This window comes from Ranitomeya imitator, chromosome 6 (assembly GCF_032444005.1).
Source record: "Ranitomeya imitator isolate aRanImi1 chromosome 6, aRanImi1.pri, whole genome shotgun sequence".
Lineage (NCBI taxonomy): Eukaryota > Metazoa > Chordata > Amphibia > Anura > Dendrobatidae > Ranitomeya > Ranitomeya imitator.
Window position 1 is genome coordinate 452,077,913 of NC_091287.1, and position 25,408 is coordinate 452,103,320.

At 44.9% G+C, this 25,408-nt stretch overlaps 1 protein-coding gene across 2 annotated transcripts in view; it reads right to left on the minus strand.

The window, feature by feature from the left end:
- Positions 1-25,408, minus strand: part of C6H8orf34 (chromosome 6 C8orf34 homolog) — a 422,831-nt gene that overhangs the window by 266,694 nt on the left and 130,729 nt on the right. For both annotated transcript variants that reach the window (XM_069731465.1, XM_069731463.1), the window contains exon 2: positions 6,031-6,175. In XM_069731465.1, the coding sequence (XP_069587566.1) occupies positions 6,031-6,175 (145 nt within the window). The remainder of the gene's footprint in view (positions 1-6,030; positions 6,176-25,408) is intronic.

Below are 25,408 nucleotides of genomic sequence, written 5' to 3' on the forward strand. Positions count from 1 at the left end.
ATTATTATGATTCTTTGCTTACTTTATCTCTGGCGATGATGCCATCATATTTATATATATGGAAATTATTTTGATCAGTGACTCCTTTCTGGTGATGATGCCGATACACCTCTGGCGTTGATGCATATATATTTCTGGCATGGATGCCCCTGTGTTTCTGGTGATGATGTCATTAAGTCTGTACTATCATATGATTTTTTTCTAGCGATGATGCCATCTATCTACAAATTTTACTAGTAAGAGGACACCTATAGTACTGCATATGAGGTTCTGGACATTAAGGTTGAAATATCTCATTCATATTAGTCCTCTTCAATATCACAATCAGCGGCCTACAAATATATTAATCACTGCGCTTCTCCACTGTATCATGGAATCCTGGTGAACAAGATAAGTTATAATGGCAGAATGATTACAGATAGTTATATACCGTACGTTGATTTGTATTATTGATCTCTCATCACTTAGGCTATGTGCACACGTTCAGGTTTTTTTGCATTTTTTTTGCGTTTTTTTCGTGATAAAAACGTGATAAAAACACATAAAGAAGCATACATATGCATCCTATCATTTAGAATGCATTCTGCAATTTTTGTGCACATGACACTTTTTTTTCCACAAAATAAAAAACCCATCGCGGTAAAAAAAGCAGCATGGAAATTAATTTTGCGGATTTTTTGCGGTTTTCCCGCTATTTAATGCATTGGGGGAAAAAATCGCACAAAAAACGCGCCAAAAACGCATGCGGATTTCTTGCAGAAACGTCCAGTTTTTGTCAGGAAATATCTGCAAGAAATCCTGAACGTGTGCACATACTTTTATCACTATTATATTTTACATTCTATAGAGATTATTGGGGCTCAATAACGTTATACAGATTGATACTATATTGCAGCAACAGCACATTTTCATTTTTCTGTGGTGTGTTTGGTGGTGGCATTTTTGGTAGGGATATCTTTTTAGGGCTTTTTAGGATCAGTCTACATTGAGCGGGGGAGCCATTTCGTATCCCAGGGTGCCAACCTCCACTGCAAGGATGGGACTTTATTAGGAAAAGGCACTTCTATCTTCTTTAGTGCATTTTCCTATTAAGTTTACATTATATTTATGGGAATATTATTATTTGACCCTATTATCAGGTTCCCTGCCATTGTTTTCTTTATGTTTGGTTTCTATTTTTTGATATTTTAATCAGGAATATTAAAGATTTTAATTTTTAGGTCTTCATTTGTAATTGTTGGTTCTCCTATACATAAAACACATTCATTATTTTTTATGGGGAGTTAAACAGAACCGTCACCAGAAAAAAAACACTATTAACCTCCTTCCTTTCCCTCCAACTGGCTGTCATTTACCGCCCCCCAGGGCCAGCTACCACCTTCTTTGACCACTTCACCACCTAACTACTTCATTTCCTTTCCGCGGACATCCCCACTATCATCATGGGCGACTTCAACATCCCCATTGACACTTCCCTCTCAGCTGCCATTAAACTTCTATCTCTCACTTCCTCCTTCGGCCTCACTCAATGGTCTTCTACAGCCACCCACAAAGTTGGTCACACACTGGACCTCATCTTCACCCGCCTCTGCTCCCTATCTAACCTCTCTAACTCACCTCTTCCTCTCTCTGACCACAACCTTCTCATATTCTCTTCCCTCTCCACTCCATGTCTACAATCCCCACCCCACAAACTTTCACACCCTCGCAGAAATCTTAAACATCTTGACCTACATTCATTCTCTGAATCCCTCCTCCCTCTCATAGATATAAGTTCCTTACACAATGCGGATGATGCTGCCGCTCTATATAACACCACAATAGCTGTAGCTTTGGAATCTGTTACCCCACTTACACATACCGAACCTCGCAAAATCAACAGACAGCCCTGGCACACCAGCCTGACCACCAAAGAACTGAGGCGAGCTTCCAGGGCTGCTGAGCGCAGATGGAAAAGATCCCACTCCAATAAGCACCTTATCAAATTCAAACAGTCCCTCACTACTTTCAAGACCACACTCGCCACAGCTAAACAAACCTACTTCTCATCTCTCATATCCTCCCTGTCTCACAACCCTAAACAGTTATTCAACACCTTCAATTCTCTCCTCCGTCCCCCAGCACCTCCTCCCTCCCCACTTATCTCAGCTGAAGACTTTGCCTCATTTTTCAAGCAGAAGATTGATAACATCAGAGACAGTTTTGGTCAACAACCCCCAGAGCCCGTCCTCCCGACTTCCCAGCCCTCCGCCTCCAAAACCAACTTCTCCACCATTACAGAAGATCAAGTCTCCACTTTACTCTCAAGATCGCATCTCACCACCTGTGCACTTGACCCGCTCCATCCAACTTCATCCCAAACCTCATCACAGTCTTCATCCCAACCCTAACCCATCTCTTCAACCTATCACTAACAACTGGTGTTTTCCCCTCAAGCTTTAAACATGCCTCCATCACACCTATCCTCAAAAAGCCTTCTCTTGATCCATTCTCTGTATCTAGCTATCGCCCTATATCACTTCTCCCCTATGCCTCCAAACTACTGGAACAACACGTCTACCTTGAACTGTCCTCCCTTCTCTCTTCTTGCTCATTCTTTGACCTCTTACAATCTGGCTTCCAGTCACACCATTCCACTGAAACTGCCTTAACTAACGTCACCAATGACCTCTTAACCGCCAAGAGCAAGCGACACTACTCTGTCCTCCTCCTCCTCGAACTTTCGGCTGCCTTTGACACAGTGGACCATTCCCTATTATTACAGACCCTCTCATCTCTTGACATCACAGAATTGGCCCTATCCTGGATCTCATCATACCTAACAGACCAGACATTCAGAGTCTCCCACTCACACACCACCTCCTCACCTCGCCCACTATCTGTCGGAGTCCCACAAGGTTCAGTCTTAGGGCCCCTGCTCTTCTCCATTTACACCTTTGGCCTGGGACAGCTCATAGAATCTCATGGCTTTCAGTATCACCTCTATGCTGATGACACACAGATCTACATCTCTGGACCAGATATCACCTCCCTACTAACCAGAATCCCTCAATGTCTGTCCACTATTTCATCCTTCTTATCCGCTAGATTTCTGAAACTTAACATGGACAAAACAGAATTCATCATCTTTCCCCCATCTCACGCGACTTCCCCAACGAACCTATCCATTACAGTAAATGGCTGCCCACTCTCCCCAGTCCCACAAGCTCGCTGCCTCAGGGTAATCCTTGACGCTGATCTCTCCTTCAAACCACATATCCAAGCCCTTTCCATTTCCTGCTGGCTTCAACTCAAAAATATTTCACGAATCCACACATTCCTCAACCAAGAATCTGCAAAAACCCTAGTGCATGCCCTCATCATCTCTCGCCTTGACTACTGCAACATTCTGCTCTGTGGCCTCCCCTCTAACACTCTCGCACCCCTCCAATCTATTCTAAACTCTGCTGCCCGACTAATCCACCTGTCCCCCGCTATTCCCCGGCCTCTCCCCTCTGTCAGTCCCTTCACTGGCTCCCCATTGCCCAGAGACTCCAGTACAAAACCCTAACCATGACGTACAAAGCCTTCCACAACCTGTCTCCTCCATACATCTGTGACCTCGTCTCCCGGTACTTACCTACACGCAACCTCCGATCCTCACAAGATCTCCTTCTCTACTCCCCTCTTATCTCCTCTTCCCACAATCGTATACAAGATTTCTCTCGCGTATCACCCCTACTCTGGAACCCTCTACCACAACACATCAGACTCTCGCCTACCATCGAAACCTTCAAAAAGAGCCTGAAGACCCACCTCTTCCGACAAGCTTACAACCTGCAGTAACCACCGATCGACCAAACCGCTGCATGACCAGCTCTATCTTCGCCTACTGTATTCTCACCCATCACTTGTAGATTGTGAGCCTTCGCGGGCAGGATCCTCTCTCCTCCTGTACCAGTTATGACTTGTATTGTTTAAGAATATTGTACTTGTTTTTATTATGTATACCCCTCCTCATATGTAAAGCGCCATGGAATAAATGGCGCTATAACAAAAAATAATAATAATAATAACCTGCATATATGAGGTTAATCTGCAGATTAATAGCGTTTTCATGCTGGCTGGCGACTGCACATAGCTGGGTGCTCCAGGGAGAGAATAAACTTTATTCTCCCCAGCTGCGCAGCTATAACCGCGCCCCGGCCCTAACTAACAGACGGCCCCAATGCAGAGCCAATGTCAGTCAGGGCCAGGGCCTGGTTTCAGTCACTGTGTAGCGGCACTGGTTCATTCCCTGCTCAGAGTATACAGAGTGGTGGCTGTAACTGCGTACCCAGCATTAGGACTGGGTTGCAGTCAGGGCCGCTGTTCTATATACTGAGAGCGGTGACTGTACCAGCACAGGCGCCCCCCCCCTGTGACGAAAACGAGAATGCTGCTGGGTGGAATAAAGTTAATCTTCTAAGTACAGATGCCAGCCAGAATAATAACATTATTAACATGCAGATTAAGCCCATATCTGCAGGTTAATAGCGTTTTTTCTGGTGACAGGTTCCCTTTAAGAGGAAAAAAAACAGCTATTTAGAAATTGTATTCGTTTTTTTCAAATGACTATTACCATCCAGTATAAATTTTAAGTTTTATATACAGTCTTTATAGATGCAATAATCAAATGTGCACCTTTTTATTTAAGTCCTCCATGTCCGGAGCTTTCTTCGGTTTTGCATTTTCGTTTTTCGCCTCCCTCCTTCCCAGAGCCATAACATTTTTATTTTTCCATCAATATGGCCATGTGAGGGCTTATTTTTGCAGGATGAGTTGCCCTTTTGAACGACATCATTGGTTTTAGCATGTATGAAAATGCATGTAGAAAATGGGGAAAAAATTCCAGTTGCAGTGAAATTGCAAAAAAGTGCAATCCCACACTTGTTTTTTTCTTGGCTTTTTTGTTAGGTTCACTAAATGCTAAAACTGACCTGTCGCTATGATTCTCCAGGTCATTATTAGTTCATACACAACAAACATGTCTAGGTTCTTTTTCATCTACGGTAAGTGGTGAAAAACAATTCCAAACTTTGCTAAAAAAGAAAAAAAAAACTGTGCAATTTTCCGATACCCGTAGCGTTTTTTGTGATCTGTGGTCGGGTGAGGGCTTATTTTTTGCATGCCGAGCTGACATTTTTAATGATACCATTTTGGTGGAGATATGATCTTTTGGTCACCCATTATTGCATTTTAATGCCAAAAAAGGGAAATGTTGGTGTTTTTATCCTTTTTTATTGATAGATCGGGCGATTCTGAACGCAGCGATACCAAATATGTGTATGTTTGATTTTATGCTTATAGTTTTATTTGGAATGGGACAAAAGGGGGGTGATTTGAACTTTTATTTCTTTTTATTTTTTTAAACCCTTTTTTTTTTACTTTTGCCATGCTTCATTAGTGTCCGTAGGAGACTAGAAGCTGGCACAACTCGATCGGCTCTGCTACATAGAGGCGATGGTCAGATCGCATCTATGTAGTAGAATTACCGACTTGCTATGAGCGCCGACCACTGGGTGGCGCTCACAGCAATCTGACAGTGACAACCATAGAGGTTTCCAAGAGACCTTGGGTTGTCATGTCGACACACCGGTGACCTGCGATCACATGACGCAGGTCACCAGTGTACGTATTTCTGGCGTGATTGTCGGAAGTGCCATTTAAATGCCTCTGTCAGATTTTGACAGCAGCATTTAACTACCGTAGGTAATAGCCGCGGGTGGATCATAATTCCTCCCGCGGCTATTGCAGGCACATGTCAGCTGTTCAAAACAGCTGACATGTCCCGGGAAAGATGTGGGCTCACCGCCAGAGCCCACATCAAAGGGAGGGATACTCACATCGGCGAACTATTACGCCCGATGTCGTTAAGGGGTTAATATCTTTACAGTGAAATTTTGATTAGTAAAACAGAATGCAGAAACTTTTTAAGACTTAAATATTCAGCAAGTTACTTAAACAATGAATTTGTGCTAATTATCAGCATCACATCTAGTAACTTATTACCTGATTCACTTTCTGCCCAAAGAGCAGCTGATCCAGACAATGTCCTAGGAAGCGGGCCAACATTTCCCAGTTTTGATTGGAGATGGTTAATTAAAAATGGAATTGGCTGGTCGGGTGTCTCTGTAATCAGCTTAGTCATTAATTCCTAGGGGCAAAAAAAATAAATAATTAGACTGCAGTAGAAAAATCATAATTAGGCTCCAATTTCAATGGCATTCAAAAAAAGAATGTGTTTAAAATCAATTAAAAGCAGTAATGTATCAATTTGACATTATGTAATACAATAATATTATTAAAACTACACAAAGATATAGCATTCATGATCAATATTGTATATCACTCCTTCACTGAACATCAAAATTTTAATGGACTGGTTTAATTGGATTTTGGAAGCTAAAACAAGACCTAGAGAGTCAGAAATGCCACATGTGAAGCTGATTCAGATGAAATGCAGACTGTGTGATCCGTCTCTGGATTCAAACACACAACCAGCAGCATGGCAGGCGGCAGCTTTACCAATGAGCCACAGAGATGCTGAGTAAAAAATGATTATGCCTGTCTAAAGAGATATAACGGATGCTTCCACTCTTCAGATACAATATATACATACAGTACAGAGCAAAAGTTTGGACACATCTTCTCATTTAAAGATTTTTCTGTATTTTCATGACTATGAAAATTGTAAATTCACATTGAAGGCATCAAAACTATGAATTAACATGTGGAATTATATACTGAACAAAAAAAGTGTGAAACAACTGAAAATATGTCTTATATTCTAGGTTCCTCAAAGTAGCCACCTTTTGCTTTGATGACTGCTTTGCACACTCTTGGCATTCTCTTAATGAGCTTCAAGAGGTAGTAACCAGAAATGGTCTTCCAACAATCTTGAAGGAGTTCCCAGAGATGCTTAGCACTTGTTGACCCTTTTGCCTTCACTCTGCGGTCCAGCTCACCCCAAACCATCTCGAATTGGGTTTAGGTCTGGTGACTGTGGAGGCCAGGTCATCTGGCGTAGCACCTCATCACTCTCCTTCTTGTTCAAATAGCACTTACACAGCCTGGAGGTGTGTTTGGGGTCATTGTCCTGTTGAAAAATAAATGATGGTCGAACTAAACGCAAACCGGATGGAATAGCATGCTGCTGCAAGATGCTGTGGCAGCCATGCTGGTTCAGTATGCCTTCAATTTTGAATAAATCCCCAACAGTGTCACCAGCAAAGCACCCCCACACCATCACACCTCCTCTTCCATGTTTCACGTGGGAACCAGGCATGTAGAGTCTATCCGTTCACCTTTTCTACGTCGCACAAAGACACGGTGGTTGGAACCAAAGATCTCAAATTTGGACTCATCAGAGCAAAGCACAGATTTCCACTGGTCTAATGTCCATTCCTTGTGTTCTTTATCCCAAACAAGTCTCTTCTGCTTGTTGCCTCTCCTTAGCAGTGGCTTCCTAGCAGCTATTTTACCATGAAGGCCTGCTGCAAAAAAAACTCCTCTTAACAGTTGTTGTAGAGATGTGTCTGCTGCTAGAACTCTGTGTAGCATTGATCTCGTATCTAATCTGAGCTGCTGTTAACCTGCGATTTCTGAGGCTGGTGACTCGGATAAACTTATCGTCAGAAGCAGAGGTGACTCTTGGTCTTCCTTTCCTGGGGCGGTCCTCATGTGAACCAGTTTCTTTGTAGCGCTTGACAGTTTTTGCAACTGCACTTGGGGACACTTTCAAAGTTTTCCCAATTTTTCGGACTGACGACCTTCATTTCTTAAAGTAATGATGGCCACTCATTTTTCTTTACTTAGCTGCTTCTTTCTTGCCATAATACAAATTCTAACAGTCTATTCAGTTGGACTATCAGCTGTGTATCCACCAGACTTCTGCTCAACACAACTGATAGTCCCAACCCAATTTATAGGGCAAGAAATCCCACTTATTAAACCTGACAGGGCACACCTGTGAATTGAAAACCATTTCTGGTGACTACCTCTTGAAGCTCATCAAGAGAATGCCAAGAGTGTGCAAAGCAGTCATCAAAGCAAAAGGTGGCTACTTTGAAGAACCTAGAATATAAGACATCATTTTAGCTGTTTCACACTTTTTTGTTAAGTATATAATTCCACATGTGTTAATTCATAGTTTTGATGCATTCAGTATGAGTTTACAATTTTCATAGTCATGAAAGTACAGAAAAATCTTTAAAAGAGAAGGTGTGTTTAAACTTTTGCTCCGTGCTGTATATAACTCACTTATATAAATACAGGTGAAACTAGAAGTTTACGTTCATTATATAAAAAGACACATATGCATGTTTTTCTCAATATCTGACATGAAATCAGAATAAACCTTTCCCCTTTTAAGGTCAATTAGGATTCAAGTCTATGTCCCATCCCCTGATGACACCGCTAACGTGGTGAAACATGTTGGGGGGATGTTTGTGCTAAAATCTACAGTCCTATTCTGCCAGATATGTGTTAGCATCCCGGGTGCCATACATGACTATTCTAATACAGAGCAGCAATCACTCTGTTAATTTCAAAATAATTTAGGCAGATTAGGGACTGAATTTTATACCCTTATTGTTCACATTTTAGTTTTCAAAATTAAAAGTTAAATTTTAAACTGAGGGTCTATTTGGGGTTCTCCCCAATTTGTTAATTGATATATATGTATTGTGACAGGGTCACTGACATAGTATATGAGGGGAGATATGTGTTACTGCACAAAATGGCATCAGTGATGTGAAACCAGGATATTTTCCTCCAGCACACTACGTGTCGAGAGGGTGAAATTAAAGTTGCATACATGGACTGGTTTTATGAGAGCACCAATAGAGTGGGTGGGAGGGTCCTCACCATATCTCCAATTGCTGAGCCTACACCGGCAGGTGTACTGACAGGACAAGGGGTGATGTCTCGGTCAGGTGATCATTACATGGTCTGGCTTAAATAGCTTGTCTATAGAATCAGTGTGGGTTGTGTATTGGGAGAGGAGGAAGTCCCACCTAGCTCCAGGAGGAGCTGAAGACATTTGCTACCTGTGTAAGCAGGTTGCGGGATGAAGTGACAGACAGGCGGCAGAGCAAGGGTTAACAAACAGGGTATTAACTCCTCACAGGGAGATAAAATGGTTAAAGAATAAGTAGAAGAAACAACAAGTACAAAATATTAGCAGTCCAGTTAGTAAACTTATCGTGTCCTTAATGCTCCTTCACTGCAGATGATCCCTCAGGGGTTGTAGCACCAGCAATGGCTGGGAAGAAGTCCACAGAGGGGGTCCTTTGAACAATGATTCATCTTCTCAGCGGTTGGTCTCTGGTACCTTCCGCTGAGCCCCTAGTCCATCAACTTGTGCCGCCAGAGCAAACCAGGCCGCAGCACTGTTGTGGTGGAACGTGGGTTGTCATCCAGCAATGACAGGGTAGGCCGCAAACAAATGTCCGATACTCAGCCGTCTCTTCACCGCATGTGTGCAGTACTCACAGTCTGAGTGCGCAACACCTCTCTTCTTCTCGGCCCTGCTGTTCATGACAGGAGCCGACAGCCTCAACCTATCGCAGCGCCGGTGCTCAGCAGGCGAAGCACACTGCTCACCTTGCTGCATGCTGTGTGTTTGCGCCAAACTGACAGCCGCTGCATGCGCTTTTACTTTTATAGCGTCCCTCCTACCAGGGTCATGAGGTTGGTCCGGTCCCTCATTCCTTCCCCCAGGCAACATGGGAGGCAGCCTCAACAGTTCCGGACCCAGCTCGGTACAGGTACTCGCTGCCCGGTCTTCCTCCTTACACCTGCAGGTGAATCCTGCTGGCAACAGACTGTTTTGGACAGTATCTTTGTTTTGTTTTACAGTTATGCCAGAAAGGTTCTGTTTATTGTGCTGAACCCTGCTAAGGTTTTATGCTGTCCATAATAAAACCAGCAGGTTCCTGTGTCTACATTGTGAAGCAGCCGAGTGTATCAACCCCTCACAGTATGCATGGCCTAATATTAGAAAGTAGTTAAAGGTAATTTGTTTGTCAGTCACAGGCAGCATAAATCAAAGCCTGGCTGCATAATTGTGAAGGAAAGTTTAAAGATTCAGCCAGGACCACAGGGAGTAATGTGACTAGTCCAGCACTGCTCCTGACTTGTTTATCCCCGCTCCATTCTCATTGTGACATAGATCTCTCCCATGTGTGTATACAGGTAGAGATCTGTCAATTAACTTGAGTGTTATAGGGAGAAACCAAATGGGGACGCGCTGGACTAGTTAAGTCTATTCCTATAGCTCACGGCTGGATCTTTAAAATTATGTTTTTTCTCAGAGAAAATCATACCTGGCTTGAATCTTGTAGCCAGGCGCTGATTCATGCTGCCCGTGGTTTGGAAAGTATGAATCGACTGACAGGTTCCCTTTAAGACCATTATTTAATCCTAACTTATTTTCAACATAACCCGTTGGCAATTTATAAATTTCCCTCTAAATGAATGTGTATTAAAAAAATAACTACTTCATGCAAATGTGTAGACTAAATACCCTCATTAGGGACTCTTACATAACAATAGACCATTAAGCGGCTTTTTAAAGTGCAGCTTGGGTACAAGACTGTGGCTGTGTACAGATTTGCATACACATTCAATTAATCATGAATGTCAAGGCTGAATGTACAATTTCTTATAGTGAACTTCTGCAATCCACCTTCATTATAGGCTGAAATTATACATAACTACAATTGAGCGGTCATGGAGAGACAAGTAATTGTGTTTTGGAGGCTGCACATTTATCAGCTTAAAAGCAGCTCATTTTTTAAGTATAAAAGTAACATTAATTAATTCATCTCTTTGTTATACAGTGAATATCAATATCACAGTTTAGAGATTAATGCTTATTACATACAATGAATCAGATTCTCATCAGATCGTTCGATGTTTAAGGTCATATGCAGACTAAGAAGAGAGGAAAATGGAGAGACAGTGCGGATATATTCACAACCCTATCTGGTAATCCAGGACTGATTTTCTACCGAGTTCTAGAGACCCATATATATGATCAGCTCTGCGGGAAAAGGCACCCGATTCTCAGGGTCATGGATGGACCAGCAGATGGAGTTAGTTCATTAGTTGCTGTTCTATAATATCCTTATAATGAACAGAATAAGCTCTGAGATAAGAATTTATTTTGCACCCCATAGAGAACTGATTGAATTTTTACATTCAGACTGGCTGATCAATAGCTTAGCACAGGGCATCGTTGCCTAGAGCGATGGTCTCCAGACAGTGGCTCAGGAGCCCTTGTTATATGTTTTGTCTCGGGATTTCAGAGTTGACCATATTAAAGGAGTAGTCCGGTCCAAATCGATAAGTCTGCAGCCACTCTGTGTGACTTCAGACCATCAATCAAGACTGGCCAATCCCTTTATATGGACACTTGAAAAAATTGGAAAGTTTGTGGCATATATCTGTGCTGCCAGGTGATGAAGAAACATCAAATGCCAGAGATAATGTAAAAGAAGTTTTTTTATTTTTCTATGTGTTTCGAAGTGTAGCCCCCTTCTTCAGGAAACAAAAAATCCATTTGTACAGCGAGGGGTCTAGCTCTGCTACATCTAGATGACAGGCTGCATGGTTGAATGATGTGACTATACAGCCTGTCATCCAGCAGAGACACTGAGCAGCATGTCCTAGCTCTGCTCAGTGTTTCGCGGTAAACTATGACCTGACTGATGTCACCACAAGCATGAGAACCAGTTTTCCCATGAAGCTCAAGCTAACTTCAGTGAATTGAACTGAGTTAATTGGCTGTGAACTGCGATGACCTTTCTGATGGCATCACAAGCATGAGCATTTTCTCACGCTAGCGGTGACATCAGTCAAGTCATGGGAGTTCACCACGAGACACTGAGCAGAGCTAGCACATATTTCTCAGTGTCTCTGCTGGATGGCTGGCTGTATATGCACACCATGCAACAATGCAGTCTGCCATCTAGATGTAGCAGAGCTAGACCTGTTGCAGGACAAATGGATCATTATCTTTTTGGAGGACAAGTAAGGAATACTATTGTTTATTATTCTATATCTGTTACAGGAGACATTGGCTTCTGTGGACTGGGCAATGATGTGAGTATGATTTAATTTAGATTCATTAAATGAGTCTGTGTTATTCTTTCAATTAGAGGACTTTTTATTTACTCTGTGTTTATTTACAATATAACTATGGGATTAGTAATGGAGAGGTGTCTTATAGACACCTCTCCATTACTAACCCTTGGGCTTGATGTCACTTGACAAAACAAAGGTGACATCAACCCAACAAAAATGAACCCCACTTGCCACCACCACAGGGCAAAGTGCCAGAATTGATGCATCTAATAGATTTGTCATTTGTGGGTGGCGGCGGGCTGCTATTTTTAGGCTGGGGAACCAATATCCACAAAGTGAATCTACTGCAGTCCTGTTAGTTTGGTGTATGTCAGCCAGCCACTTTCTGACACTTAGATTACGTTGTTTTATACACTGGGCCTGAGTTTTGGGTCAGTCTCCCCCCAAAAAAGGGAGTTTCAAATTCTCACAAAGTGGATCTACTGCAGTCCAGTTTGGTGTATGTCAGCCAGCCACTTTCTGCCACTTACATTGCGTTGTTTTTTACACTGGGCCTGAGTTTTGGGTCATTCTCCCCCCAAAAAAGGGAGTTTCAAATTCTCACAAAGTGGATCTACTGCAGTCCTGTTAGTTTGGTGTATGTCAGCCAGCCACTTTCTGCCACTTAGATTGCGTTGTTTTATACACTGGGCCTGAGTTTTGGGTCAGTCTCCCCAAATAAAAGGAAGTTTCAAATTCTCAACAAGTTTATATACACTGTAGCATGGCTAAAGGGTGTGTAGTCGACCGGAGGTATGTGTCACATAGGTGGCTTGTCGCTGTGATGTAGCCCAGAGTGTTTTCTTTATTTCACATAACCATGTATATATATGTGTTTCAGGACCTGTGGTGATGTCAGACCACATGTCTAATCGTGATCGGTTCCTGGGTGTGGTTAGCTCTATATAAGACAGGCTAATGCTTTACACAGCAGATATGTGTGGAGGTGAAACCCTCCTGAGTGTGTTAAGGCTCCAGGACTGAGTCTGAAGGACTGGACACTTGTTTTTCTTTCCCTGAGCCAAAGGCTATTTGATTTCTGTTATTTTGCCATGTGGTTTATGAAGCAATAAACCCTGTGAACTTTTAAAGGAACGTGCCTCCTGAGTGACAGCCGTCGCACCCAAGTGAGTGAAATCCCAACAATTGGTGGTACACATGCGGGCAGCGTTCCCAGCAGAGACGGAAGTCTATTATTTAATGTCCTGGGTCAAGTCTGTTGCAAGCCAGCAAGCATTGTCGGGGAAAATGGAGGACCTGCTGAAACACTTGGTCCAGTTGCAGTCACAGCAGCAGCAGCAGATGCGGCTTCTGGCAGCCGCCATCCAGGGCAAGATGAGCGCCCCAACCCCAGGTCTGGCTGATGACGCCCACGTCCGGAAGACGGTAAGACGCGCATTGCAGAAAATGACCCCCGGGGATGATGTTGAGGCCTTCCTGTCGGTGTTTGAGAGGGTCGCTGAGAGGGAAAAACTTCCGCCAGAGCAGTGGGCAGAGGCACTGGTGCCATACCTGACGGGAGAACCCCAGAAGGCGTACTATAACTTGACCTTGCAGGATGCCAAGGAGTATCACAAATTGAAAGCCTAGATTCTCGCACAATTGGGGGTTACACTGACTGTCAGGGCACAGCGAATTCACTACTGGGCCTATCACCGGGACAAACCACCTTGCTCCCAAATGTTTGATCTGTTGCACCTTGTCCAGAAATGGCTGCAGCCAGAGTCATCTACACCTGCACAGATGGTAGAACGGGTGATGATGGATCGGTTTGTCTACTCCCTCCCGAGGCCTATACAGTTTTGGGTTGCCCAGGCTGATCCCCAGAATGCCAACGAGCTGATCGGACTGGTTGAGAGATACCAAGGGTTGGAAGGCTCCTTCGGGAGGCAGCCCATGCCGTACTGGGGGTCCCAGAAGGGAGTTGAATCCCAAAAAGGGGTGGGGTGTCCAAGGTCACAAAGGGCAGGGGAGGTGGTGCCAAAGGTCCCTACGGGTGATATTATTTGCTGGAGGTGCCACAAGCCAGGACATATAGCTGCCGTAGTTCATACTATGCATATCCAGCATGCAGTGTGAACTCTCCGCCCAATGAGGGCCATCCAGCGTGTCCCATAAAAGTGAACGGTCGAGCGGTAACGGCGCTGTTAGACTCGGGGTGCTTTGTTATGACCTGGTGGTTAGGAGCACCCGGAATGACCTGATAGTTAAAACTCACACAGGACAAGCTCTGGGATGTGGGAGCTCTGCTGACCGCAATCCCTAATCCTATCACACACACTAGAAATAGCCGTGGAGCGCTCCTGACGCTCCCTAGGCGCCTCGTCACAGCCTAAGAGCTAGCTAGCCCTAGAGATAGAAAATAAAGCCTACCTTGCCTCAGAGAAATTCCCCAAAGGAACAGGCAGCCCCCCACATATATTGACTGTGAGTAAAGATGAAAGTCACAAACGCAGAAATGAAACAGGTTTCAGCAAAGGGAGGCCAGACTTACTAAATAGACAGAGGATAGGAAAGGTAGCTTTGCAATCAGCACAAAAAACTACAAAAAACCACGCAGAGTGTGCAAAAAAGACCTCCGCACCGACTAACGGTGCAGAGATGCCACTCTGCATCCCAGAGCTTACAGCTAGCAAGACAAAATCATGATATCCAGCTGGACAAGAAAACAATGAACGAATTAGATACTATCAGGAACTTAGCTTCTGCTGGAGTAGACAGGCCACCAGAAAGATCCAAGAGCGAACCGAACCTATGCAGAAACATTGACAGCTGGCATGGAATAACGATCTAAGTGGAGTTAAATAGAGAAGCCAACCAAAGGATAAACCATGTCACCTGTGTAAGGAACTTCAGAAGCAGCAGCTCCACTGACAGCCAACAGAGGGAGCCCACGGACAGAGCTCACCGAAGTACCATTCACGACCACAGGAGGGAGCTTGAAAACAGAATTCACAACAGTACCCCCCCCTTGAGGAGGGGTCACCGAACCCTCACCAGAGCCCCAAGGCCGATCAGGATGAGCCAAATGAAAGGCACGAACTAAATCGGCAGCATGAACATCAGAGGCAAAAACCCAGGAATTATCTTCCTGACCATAACCCTTCCACTTGACCAGGTACTGGAGTTTCCGTCTTGAAACACGAGAATCCAAAATCTTCTCCACCACATACTCCAACTCCCCCTCGACCAACACCGGGGCAGGAGGATCAACGGAGGGAACCATAGGCGCCACGTATCTCCGCAACAACGACCTATGGAACACATTATGGATGGCAAAAGAAGCTGGAAGGTCCAAACGAAATGACACAGGATTAAGAACTTCAGAAATCTTATATGGCCCAATGAAACGATACTTAAACTTAGGAGAGGAAACCTTCATAGGAACATGACGAGATGACAACCAAACCAAATCCCCAACCCGAAGTCGGGGACCAACACAGCGCCGGCGGTTAGCGAAACGTTGAGCCTTCTCCTGGGACAATGTCAAATTGTCCACCACATGAGTCCAAATCTGCTGCAACCTGTCCACCACAGTATCCACACCAGGACAGTCCGAAGGCTCAATCTGCCCTGAAGAGAAACGAGGATGGAAACCAGAATTGCAGAAAAAAGGAGAAACCAAAGTAGCCGAGCTGGCCCGATTATTAAGGGCCAACTCAGCCAAAGGCAAGAAGGACACCCAATCATCCTGATCAGCAGAAACAAAGCATCTCAGATATGTTTCCAAAGTCTGATTAGTTCGTTCGTTTTGGCCATTAGTCTGAGGATGGAAAGCTGAAGAAAAAGACAAATCAATGCCCATCTTAGCACAAAAGGACCGCCAAAACCTCGAAACAAACTGAGAACCTCTGTCTGAGACGATGTTCTCCGGAATGCCATGCAAACGAACCACATGCTGGAAAAACAATGGCACCAAATCAGAGGAGGAAGGCAATTTAGACAAGGGTACCAAATGGACCATCTTAGAGAAGCGATCACAAACCACCCAAATGACCGACATCCTTTGAGAAACAGGGAGATCAGAAATAAAATCCATGGAAATATGCGTTCAGGGCCTCTTCGGGACCGGCAAGGGCAAAAGCAACCCACTGGCACGAGAACAGCAGGGCTTAGCCCGAGCACAAGTCCCACAGGACTGCACAAAAGAACGCACATCCCGTGACAAAGAAGGCCACCAAAAGGATCTAGCCACCAAATCTCTGGTACCAAAGATTCCAGGATGACCAGCCAACACCGAACAATGAACCTCAGAGATAACTCTACTAGTCCATCTATCAGGGACAAACAGTTTCTCCGCTGGACAACGGTCAGGTCTATCAGCCTGAAACTTCTGCAGCACGCGCCGCAAATCAGGGGAGATGGCAGACAAAATTACCGCCTCTTTAAGAATACCCGCCGGCTCCGGAACACCCAGAGAGTCAGGCACAAAACTCCTTGACAGGGCATCAGCCTTCACATTCTTAGATCCCGGAAGGTATGAAACCACAAAATCAAAACGGGAGAAAAAGAGCGACCATCGAGCCTGTCTAGGATTCAAACGTTTAGCAGACTCGAGATAAGTCAAATTCTTGTGATCCGTCAAGACCACCACGCGATGTTTAGCTCCTTCAAGCCAATGTCACCACTCCTCGAATGCCCACTTCATGGCCAACAACTCTCGATTGCCAACATCATAATTGCGCTCACCAGGCGAGAATTTTCTAGAAAAGAAGGCACATGGTTTCATCACCAAGCCATCAGAACTTCTTTGCGACAAAACAGCCCCTGCACCAATCTCAGAAGCATCAACCTTGACCTGAAACGGGAGCGAAACATCTGGCTGGCACAGCACAGGGGCAGAAGAAAAACGACGCTTCAACTCCTGAAAAGCCTCTACAGCCGCAGAGGACCAATTGACCACATCAGCACCATTCTTGGTCAAATCAGTCAACGGTTTAGCAATACTAGAAAAATTAGCGATGAAGCGATGGTAAAAATTAGCAAAGCCCAGGAACTTCTGTAGGCTCTTCACAGATGTCGGCTGAGTCCAATCATAAATGGCCTGAACTTTAACAGGGTCCATCTCGATAGTAGAAGGGGAAAAAATGAAACCCAAAAATGAAACCTTCTGAACTCCAAAGAGACACTTTGACCCCTTCACAAACAAGAAATTCCCACGAAGGACCTGGAACACCATTCTGACCTGCTTCACATGAGCCTCCCAATCATCCGAAAAGACAAAAATGTCATCCGAATATACAATCATGAATCTATCCAGGTACTCTCGGAAGATGTCATGCATAAAGGACTGAAACACAGATGGAGCATTAGAAAGCCCGAATGGCATAACCAGGTACTCAAAATGGCCCTCGGGCGTATTAAATGCTGTTTTCCATTCATCGCCCTGTTTAATTCGCACAAGATTATACGCCCCTCGAAGATCTATCTTGGTGAACCAACTAGCCCCCTTAATCCGAGCAAACAAATCAGACAGCAACGGCAAAGGATACTGAAATTTGACTGTGATCTTATTAAGAAGGCGGTAATCAATACAAGGTCTTAAAGAGCCATCCTTCTTGGCCACAAAAAAGAACCCTGCTCCCAATGGTGACGACGACGGGCGAATATGACCCTTCTCCAAGGATTCCTTTACATAACTCCGCATAGCAGCGTGCTCTGGCACAGATAAATTAAACAGACGGCCCTTAGGAAACTTACTACCAGGAATCAAATTAATAGCACAATCGCATTCCCTATGAGGAGGTAGGGCACCGGATTTGGGCTCCTCAAATACATCCCGGTAATCTGATAAAAACTCAGGGACGTCAGATGGAGTGGAAGGCGAAATTGACAGCAATGGAACATCACCATGTACCCCTTGACAACCCCAGCCGGACACAGACATAGATTTCCAATCCAATACTGGATTATGGGCCTGTAGCCATGGCAACCCCAAAACGACCACATCATGCAGATTATGCAACACCAAAAAGCGAATATCCTCCTGATGTGCAGGAGCCATGCACATGGTCAATTGCGTTCAGTACTGAGGTTTATTCTTGGCCAAAGGCGTAGCATCAATTCCTCTCAATGGAATAGGATACTGCAAGGGCTCCAAGGAAAAACCACAGCGCCTGGCAAACTCCAAGTCCATCAAATTCAGGGCAGCGCCTGAATCCACAAATGCCATAACAGAATAGGACGACAGAGAGCAAATCAGAGTAACGGACAAAAGAAATTTAGACTGTACTGTACCAATGGTGGCAGACCTAGCGAACCGCTTAGTGCGCTTAGGACAATCGGAGATAGCATGAGTGGATTCACCACAGTAAAAACACAGCCCATTCCGACGTCTGTGTTCTTGCCGTTCAGCTCTGGTCAAAGTTCTATCACACTGCATAGGCTCAGGCCTATTCTCAGAGAACACCGCCAAATGGTGCACAGCTTTGCACTCACGCAAGCGCCGATCGATCTGAATGGCCAAGGACATAGACTCATTCAGACCAGCAGGCATGGGAAATCCCACCATGACATCCTTAAGGGCTTCAGAAAGACCCTTTCTGAAAATTGCCGCCAGGGCACATTCATTCCACTGAGTAAGCACAGACCACTTTCTAAACTTCTGACAGTACACCTCCGCTTCATCCTGACCCTGACACAAAGCCAGCAAGATTTTCTCTGCCTGATCCACTGAATTTGGTTCATCATAAAGCAATCCAAGCGCCAGAAAAAACGCATCAACATCACGCAATGCAGGATCTCCTGGCGCAAGGGAAAATGCCCAGTCTTGAGGGTCACCACGCAACAAAGAAATAATGATTTTTACTTGTTGAGCAGGGTCACCAGAGGAGCGGGGTTTCAAAGCTAGAAACAGTTTACAATTATTTTTGAAATTCAGAAACTTAGATCTATTCCCAGAAAATAAATCAGGAATAGGAATTCTAGGCTCTAACATTGGATTCTAAACCACAAAATCTTAAATGTTTTGTACCCTTGCAGTGAGATGATCCACACAAGAGGACAGACCTTCAATGTCCATATCTACACGTGTGTCCTGAACCACCCAAAGTTCTAGGGGAAAAGAAAGACAAAACACAGTGCAAAGAAAAAAAATGGTCTCAGAACTTCTCTTATCCCTCTATTGAGATGCATTAATACTTTGGGCCAGCTGTACTGTTATGACCTGGTGTTTAGGAGCACACGGAATGACCTGATAGTTAAAACTCACACAGGACAAGCTCTGGGATGTGGGAGCTCTGCTGATCGCAATCCCTAATCCTATCACACACACTAGAAATAGCCGTGGAGTGCTCCTGACGCTCCCTAGGCGCCTCGTCACAGCCTAAGAGCTAGCTAGCCCTAGAGATAGAAAATAAAGCCTACCTTGCCTCAGAGAAATTCCCCAAAGGAACAGGCAGCCCCCCACATATATTGACTGTGAGTAAAGATGAAAGTCACAAATAGGGTTGAGCGAAACGGATCGTTCATTTTTAAAAGTCGCTGACTTTTGGCAAAGTCGGGTTTCATGAAACCCGATCCGACCCTTGTGTGGGGTCGGCCATGCTGTACGCGACTTTCGCGCCAAAGTCGCGTTTCAATTACGCGAAAAGCACCATTTCTCAGCCAATGAAGGTGGACGCAGAGTGTGGGCAGCGTGATGACATAGGTCCTGGTCCTCACCATCTTAGAGAAGGGCATTGCAGTGATTGGCTTGCTGTCTGCGGCGTCACAGGGGCTATAAAGGGGCGTTCCCGCCGACCGCCATCTTACTGCTTCTGATCTGAGCCTAGGGAGAGGTTGCTGCCGCTTTGTCAGAAGCAGGGATAGCGTTAGGCAGGGTCCATTAACCACCAAACCGCTTGTGCTGTAGCGATTTCCACTGTCCAACACCACCTTTTGTTTGCAGGGACAGTGGAAGCTACATTTTTTTTTCCTCAGCGCTGTAGCTCATTGGGCTGCCCTAGAAGGCTCCCTGATAGCTGCATTGCTGTGTATACGCCGCTGTGCAAACCAACTGCTTTTTTCAAAGCACAAATCCTGTTGTTCCTTCCTTTCTGCACAGCTATCTTGTTTGTTTGTCCACACTTTTTATTTAATTTGTGCATCAGTCCACTCCTTATTGCTGCCTGCCATACCTGGCTGAGATTACTGCAGGGAGATAGTAATTGTAGGACAGTCCCTGTTTTTTTTTTTGTGGGAGATTAAGATTGGCATTTCTGCTAGAGTGCCATCCCTGTGTGTGCCATCTCTCTCACATAGTGGGCCATAGAAAGCCTTTTTATTTTTCTGTTTTTTTTTTGTGGGGTTTATAAATTCTCCCTGATAAAAAAAAACAGTGGGAGATTAATATTGGCCTTTGGGCTTCTGTGCCAGTCCTGAGTGTGCCATCTCTCTCTCAAATAGTGGGCCATAGAAAGCCTATTATTTTTTTTTTTATTGGGTTTCTAAATACTCACAGAAAAAATCAAAAAAAATCAGTGGGAGATTAATATTGCCCTTTCTGCTTGTGTGCCACTCCTGACTCCTGGGTGTGCCATCTCTCTCTCTCAACTAGTGGGCCATAGAAAGCCTATTTTTTTTTATTGTGTTTCTAAATTCTCCCTGAAAAAATCAAAAAGAAATCAGTGGGAGATTAATATTGCCCTTTCTGCTTGTGTGCCAGTCTTGACTCCTGGGTGTGCCATCTCTCTCTATCAAATAGTGGGCACTGGGCCATAGAAAGCCTATTTTTTTTTTATTTGGTTTCTAAATTCTCCATGAAAAATCATTTTATTTTATTTGGTTTCTAAATTCTTCCTGAAAAAATCATTTTTTTTAATTTTGCTTCTAAAGTCTCCCTGAAAAAATTAAAAAAAAAAATCAGTGGGAGATTAATATTGCCCTTTCTGCTTGTGTGCCAGTCTTGACTCCTGGGTGTGACATCTCTCTCTCAAATAGTGGGCCAAAGAAAGCCTATTTTTTTTATTGGGTTTCTAAATTCTCCCTGAAAAAAAAAAAAAAAAAATCAGTGGGAGATTAATATTGCCTTTTCTGCTTGTGTGCCAGTCTTGACTCCAGGGTGTGCCATCTCTCTCTCTCAAATAGTGGGCCATAGAAAGCCTATTTTTTTTATTTGGTTTCTAAATTCTCCCTGAAAAAAATCATTTTATTTTATTTGGTTTCTAAATTCTTCCAGAAAAAATCATTTTTTTTTATTTTGTTTCTAAAGTCTCCCTGAAAAAATAAAAAAAAATCAGTGGGAGATTAATATTGCCCTTTCTGCTTGTGTGCCAGTCTTGACTCCTGGGTGTGCCATCTCTCTCTCTCAAATAGTGGGCCATAGAAAGCCTATTTTTTTTTATTGGGTTTCTAAATTCTCCCTGAAAAAATCATTTTTTTTTTATTTGGTTTCTAAATTATTCCTGAAAAAATCATTTTTTTTATTTTGTTTCTAAAGTCTCCCTGAAAAAAAAAAAAAAAGTGGGAGATCAATATTGACATTTCTGCTTGAGTGACAGTCCTGCGTGTGTGGCATCTCTCTCATTTGGTGCCACCGAAAACAGAGTGTGTAACATTGTGCCTGATTTTCCTTGCGGTCTCACCCACCTGTAAAGGGATATCTAAATCATACTGAAGTTATAGCTCACCGTGTAAGTTGTTTGACAGCAACAAATACCGTTACTTTGGTTACATTTTTAAAACAATGAGGAAGTCTGGTGGAAGAGGTCGTGGCCGTGGGCGTTCATTGTCAGCTGGTAATGATGGTAGTGGTAGTGGAGCATCAGGTGGTCGTGGTAAAAAAAATATTGCACCTAAGTCTGGAGCTGTGGAGCCAGGTTCGTCGTCTGGCTACAGAAGGCATCGAACGCTCCCTTTTCTGGGAGTAGGAAAACCGCTTTTAAAGCCGGAGCAGCAAGAGCAAGTTTTGGCTTACCTTGCTGACTCAGCCTCTAGCTCATTTGCCTCCTCTTTTGAAACTGGTAAATGTAAAAACAGCGCGTCGTTAGTGGATGTTCACGGTCAGGGACAAGTCGCTTCCTTGTCCTCTTCAGCAAAAACAACAACAGAGAAGGATGCAGCAGGCGACACAACGGGTTACTCCATGGAGCTCTTTACACATACCGTCCCTGGCTTAGAAAGTGAAGCAGTTAACAGGCCATGCCCATTACAAGTTGAATCTGACATGGAGTGCACTGATGCACAGCCACAGCCAAACTACTATGCTGGTCCTTTGACTCAGACCACAACATTGCCCTCGCAGGGTACTGATCCAGAATCAGACCCTGATGAGACTATGTTGCCCCATCACGAACGCTCTACCACCGACTTACACGGTAACACAGACGAAGTTGCGCACGAGCTAGAAGAGGAGGTTATAGATGACCCAGTTGTTGACCCCGATTGCCAGCCATTGGGGGAACAGGGTGCAGGCGGCAGTAGTTCTGAAGCGTAGGAGGAGGGGCCGCAGCAGGCATCAACATCGCAACAGGTTCCATCTGCCGGGCACGTAGATGGGACAAAACGTGTGGCAAAGCCAAAAACTGTTGGAGGACAGCGTGGCCATCCAGTTAAAGCTCAGTCTGCAATGCCTGAAAAGGGATCCGAGGCTCGAAAGAGTGCAGTCTGGCATTTTTTTAAACAACATCCAATTGATCCGCACAAAGTCATCTGTCAAAAATGTTCAACTACCTTAAGCAGAGGTCAGAATCTGAAAAGTCTCAATACAAGTTGCATGCATAGACATTTAACCACCATGCATTTGCAAGCCTGGACTAACTACCAAACGTCCCTTAAGGTTGTAGCACCCTAGGCCAATGAAGCTAGTCACCAACGCTACATCTCTGCCGTCACTGTAAGGCCACCATTTTCCGCACCACCTGCAGTATCTGTGCAGGTTTCTTTGCCAGGCCAAAGCAGTCAGGGTCAGGGAATCACCAGTTTCGTAGTAGGAAACACTGCATCTAGGGCACAGGCGGAAACAATACCGTCTCCAACCGTCTCTCAGTCTGCCATGTCCACCGGCACACCCGCTAGTTCCACGATCTCCAGCTCTCCAGTCCAGCTCACCCTACATGAGACTCTGGTTAGAAAAAGGAAGTACTTATCCTCGCATCCGCGTACACAGGGTTTGAACGCCCACATAGCTAGACTAATCTCGTTAGAGATGATGCCCTACCGGTTAGTTGAAAGTGAAGCTTTCAAAGCCCTGATGGACTACGCTGTACCACGCTACGAGCTACCCAGTCGACACTTCTTTTCGAGAAAAGCCATCCCAGCCCTCCACCAGCATGTTAAAGAGCGCATCGTCCATGCACTCAGGCAATCTGTGAGTACAAAGGTGCACCTGACAACAGATGCATGGACCAGTAGGCATGGCCAGGGATGTTACGTGTCCATCACGGCACACTGGGTGAATGTGGTGGATGCAGGGTCCACAGGGGACATCAATTTCGGGACAGTTCTGCCTAGCCCACGGTCTAGGAAACAGTTGGCTGTAGGCGTTCGCACCCCCTCCTCCTCCTCCTGTCCTCCTGCAGAAGCAAAAGCTCGTCCACAGATCGCAGTCGCCCAACCACTCCATCCGCAGCTGCCACTGTTGCACACCAGTTGTCCCATTATGGGGCAGCTACTGGCAAGCGTCAGCAGGCTGTATTGGCTATGAAGTGTTTGGGCGACAACAGACACACCGCGGAAGTTCTGTCCGAGTTCTTGCAGAAAGAAACGTAGTCGTGGCTGGGCACAGTAGATCTTGAGGCAGGCAAGGTAGTGAGTGATAACGGAAGGAATTTCATGGCTGCCATCTCCCTTTCCCAACTGAAACACATTCCTTGCCTGGCTCACACCTTAAACCTGGTGGTGCAGTGCTTCCTGAAAAGTTATCCAGGGTTATCCGACCTGCTCCTCAAAGTGCGCGGACTTTGCTCACATATCCGCCGTTCGCCCGTACACTCCATCCGTATGCAGACCTATCAGCGGTCTTTGAACCTTCCCCAGCATCGCCTAATCATAGACGTTGCAACAAGGTGGAACTCAACACTGCACATGCTTCAGAGACTGTGCGAACAGAGGCGGGCTGTTATGTTTTTGTGGGAGGATACACATACACGGGCAGGCAGTAGGATGGCAGACATGGAGTTGTCAGGTGTGCAGTGGTCGAAGATACAAGACATGTGTCAAGTCCTTCAGTGTTTTGAGGAATGCACACGGCTGGTTAGTGCAGACAATGCCATAATAAGCATGAGCATCCCCCTAATGCGTCTGCTGATGCAAAGTTTGACGCACATAAAAAATCAGGCGTCTGCAGCAGAGGAAGAGGAAAGCCTTGATGACAGTCAGCCATTGTCTGGTCAGGGCAGTGTACAGGACGAGGTAGCGGGCGAAGAGGAGGAGGACGAGGAGGATGATGGGGATGAGTATATTTTTAATGAGGAAGCTTTTCCGGGGCCACTGGAAATTGGTGGCGTGGCAAGGCCGGGTTCTGTTTTTTTGAGGGACACAAGTGACGTAGATTTGCCTGAAACTGCCCCTCAATCAAGCACAACCGCAGATTTGACAACTGGAACTTTGGCCCACATGGCGGATTATGCCTTGCTTATCTTCAAAAGGGACACACGCATTACTAAAATGATGAACGATGACGATTACTGGTTGGCCTGCCTCCTTGATCCTCGCTATAAAGGCAAATTGCAAAATATTATGCCACATGACAACTTGGAACTAATATTAGCAACCAAACAATCAACTCTTGTTGACCGTTTGCTTCAGGCATTCCCAGCACACAGCGCCCGTGATCGTTCTCACACGAGCAGCAGGGGGCAGCAGAACAGAAGTGTTAGAGGTGCAGAAATCCGAAGTGGCGTTGGACAGAGGGGTTTTCTGACCAGGTTGTGGAGTGATTTTGCTATGACCGCAGACAGGACAGGTACTGCTGCATCAATTCAAAGCGACAGGAGACAACATTTGTCCAGTATGGTTACTAACTATTTTTCATCCCTTATCGATGTTCTACCTCAACCGTCATTCCCATTTGATTACTGGGCATCCAAATTAGACACCTGGCCAGAATTGGCAGAATATGCATTGCAGGAGCTTGCTTGCCCGGCAGCTAGTGTCCTATCAGAAAGAGTATTCAGTGCTGCAGGTTCAATATTAACCGAAAAAAGGACTCGTCTGGCCACCCAAAATGTTGATGATCTAACCTTCATTAAAATGAACCACAACTGGATTTCGAATTCTTTTGCCCCACCTTGCCCGGCCGACACCTAGCTTTCCTATGAAAAGGTATTGCCTGTGGACGACT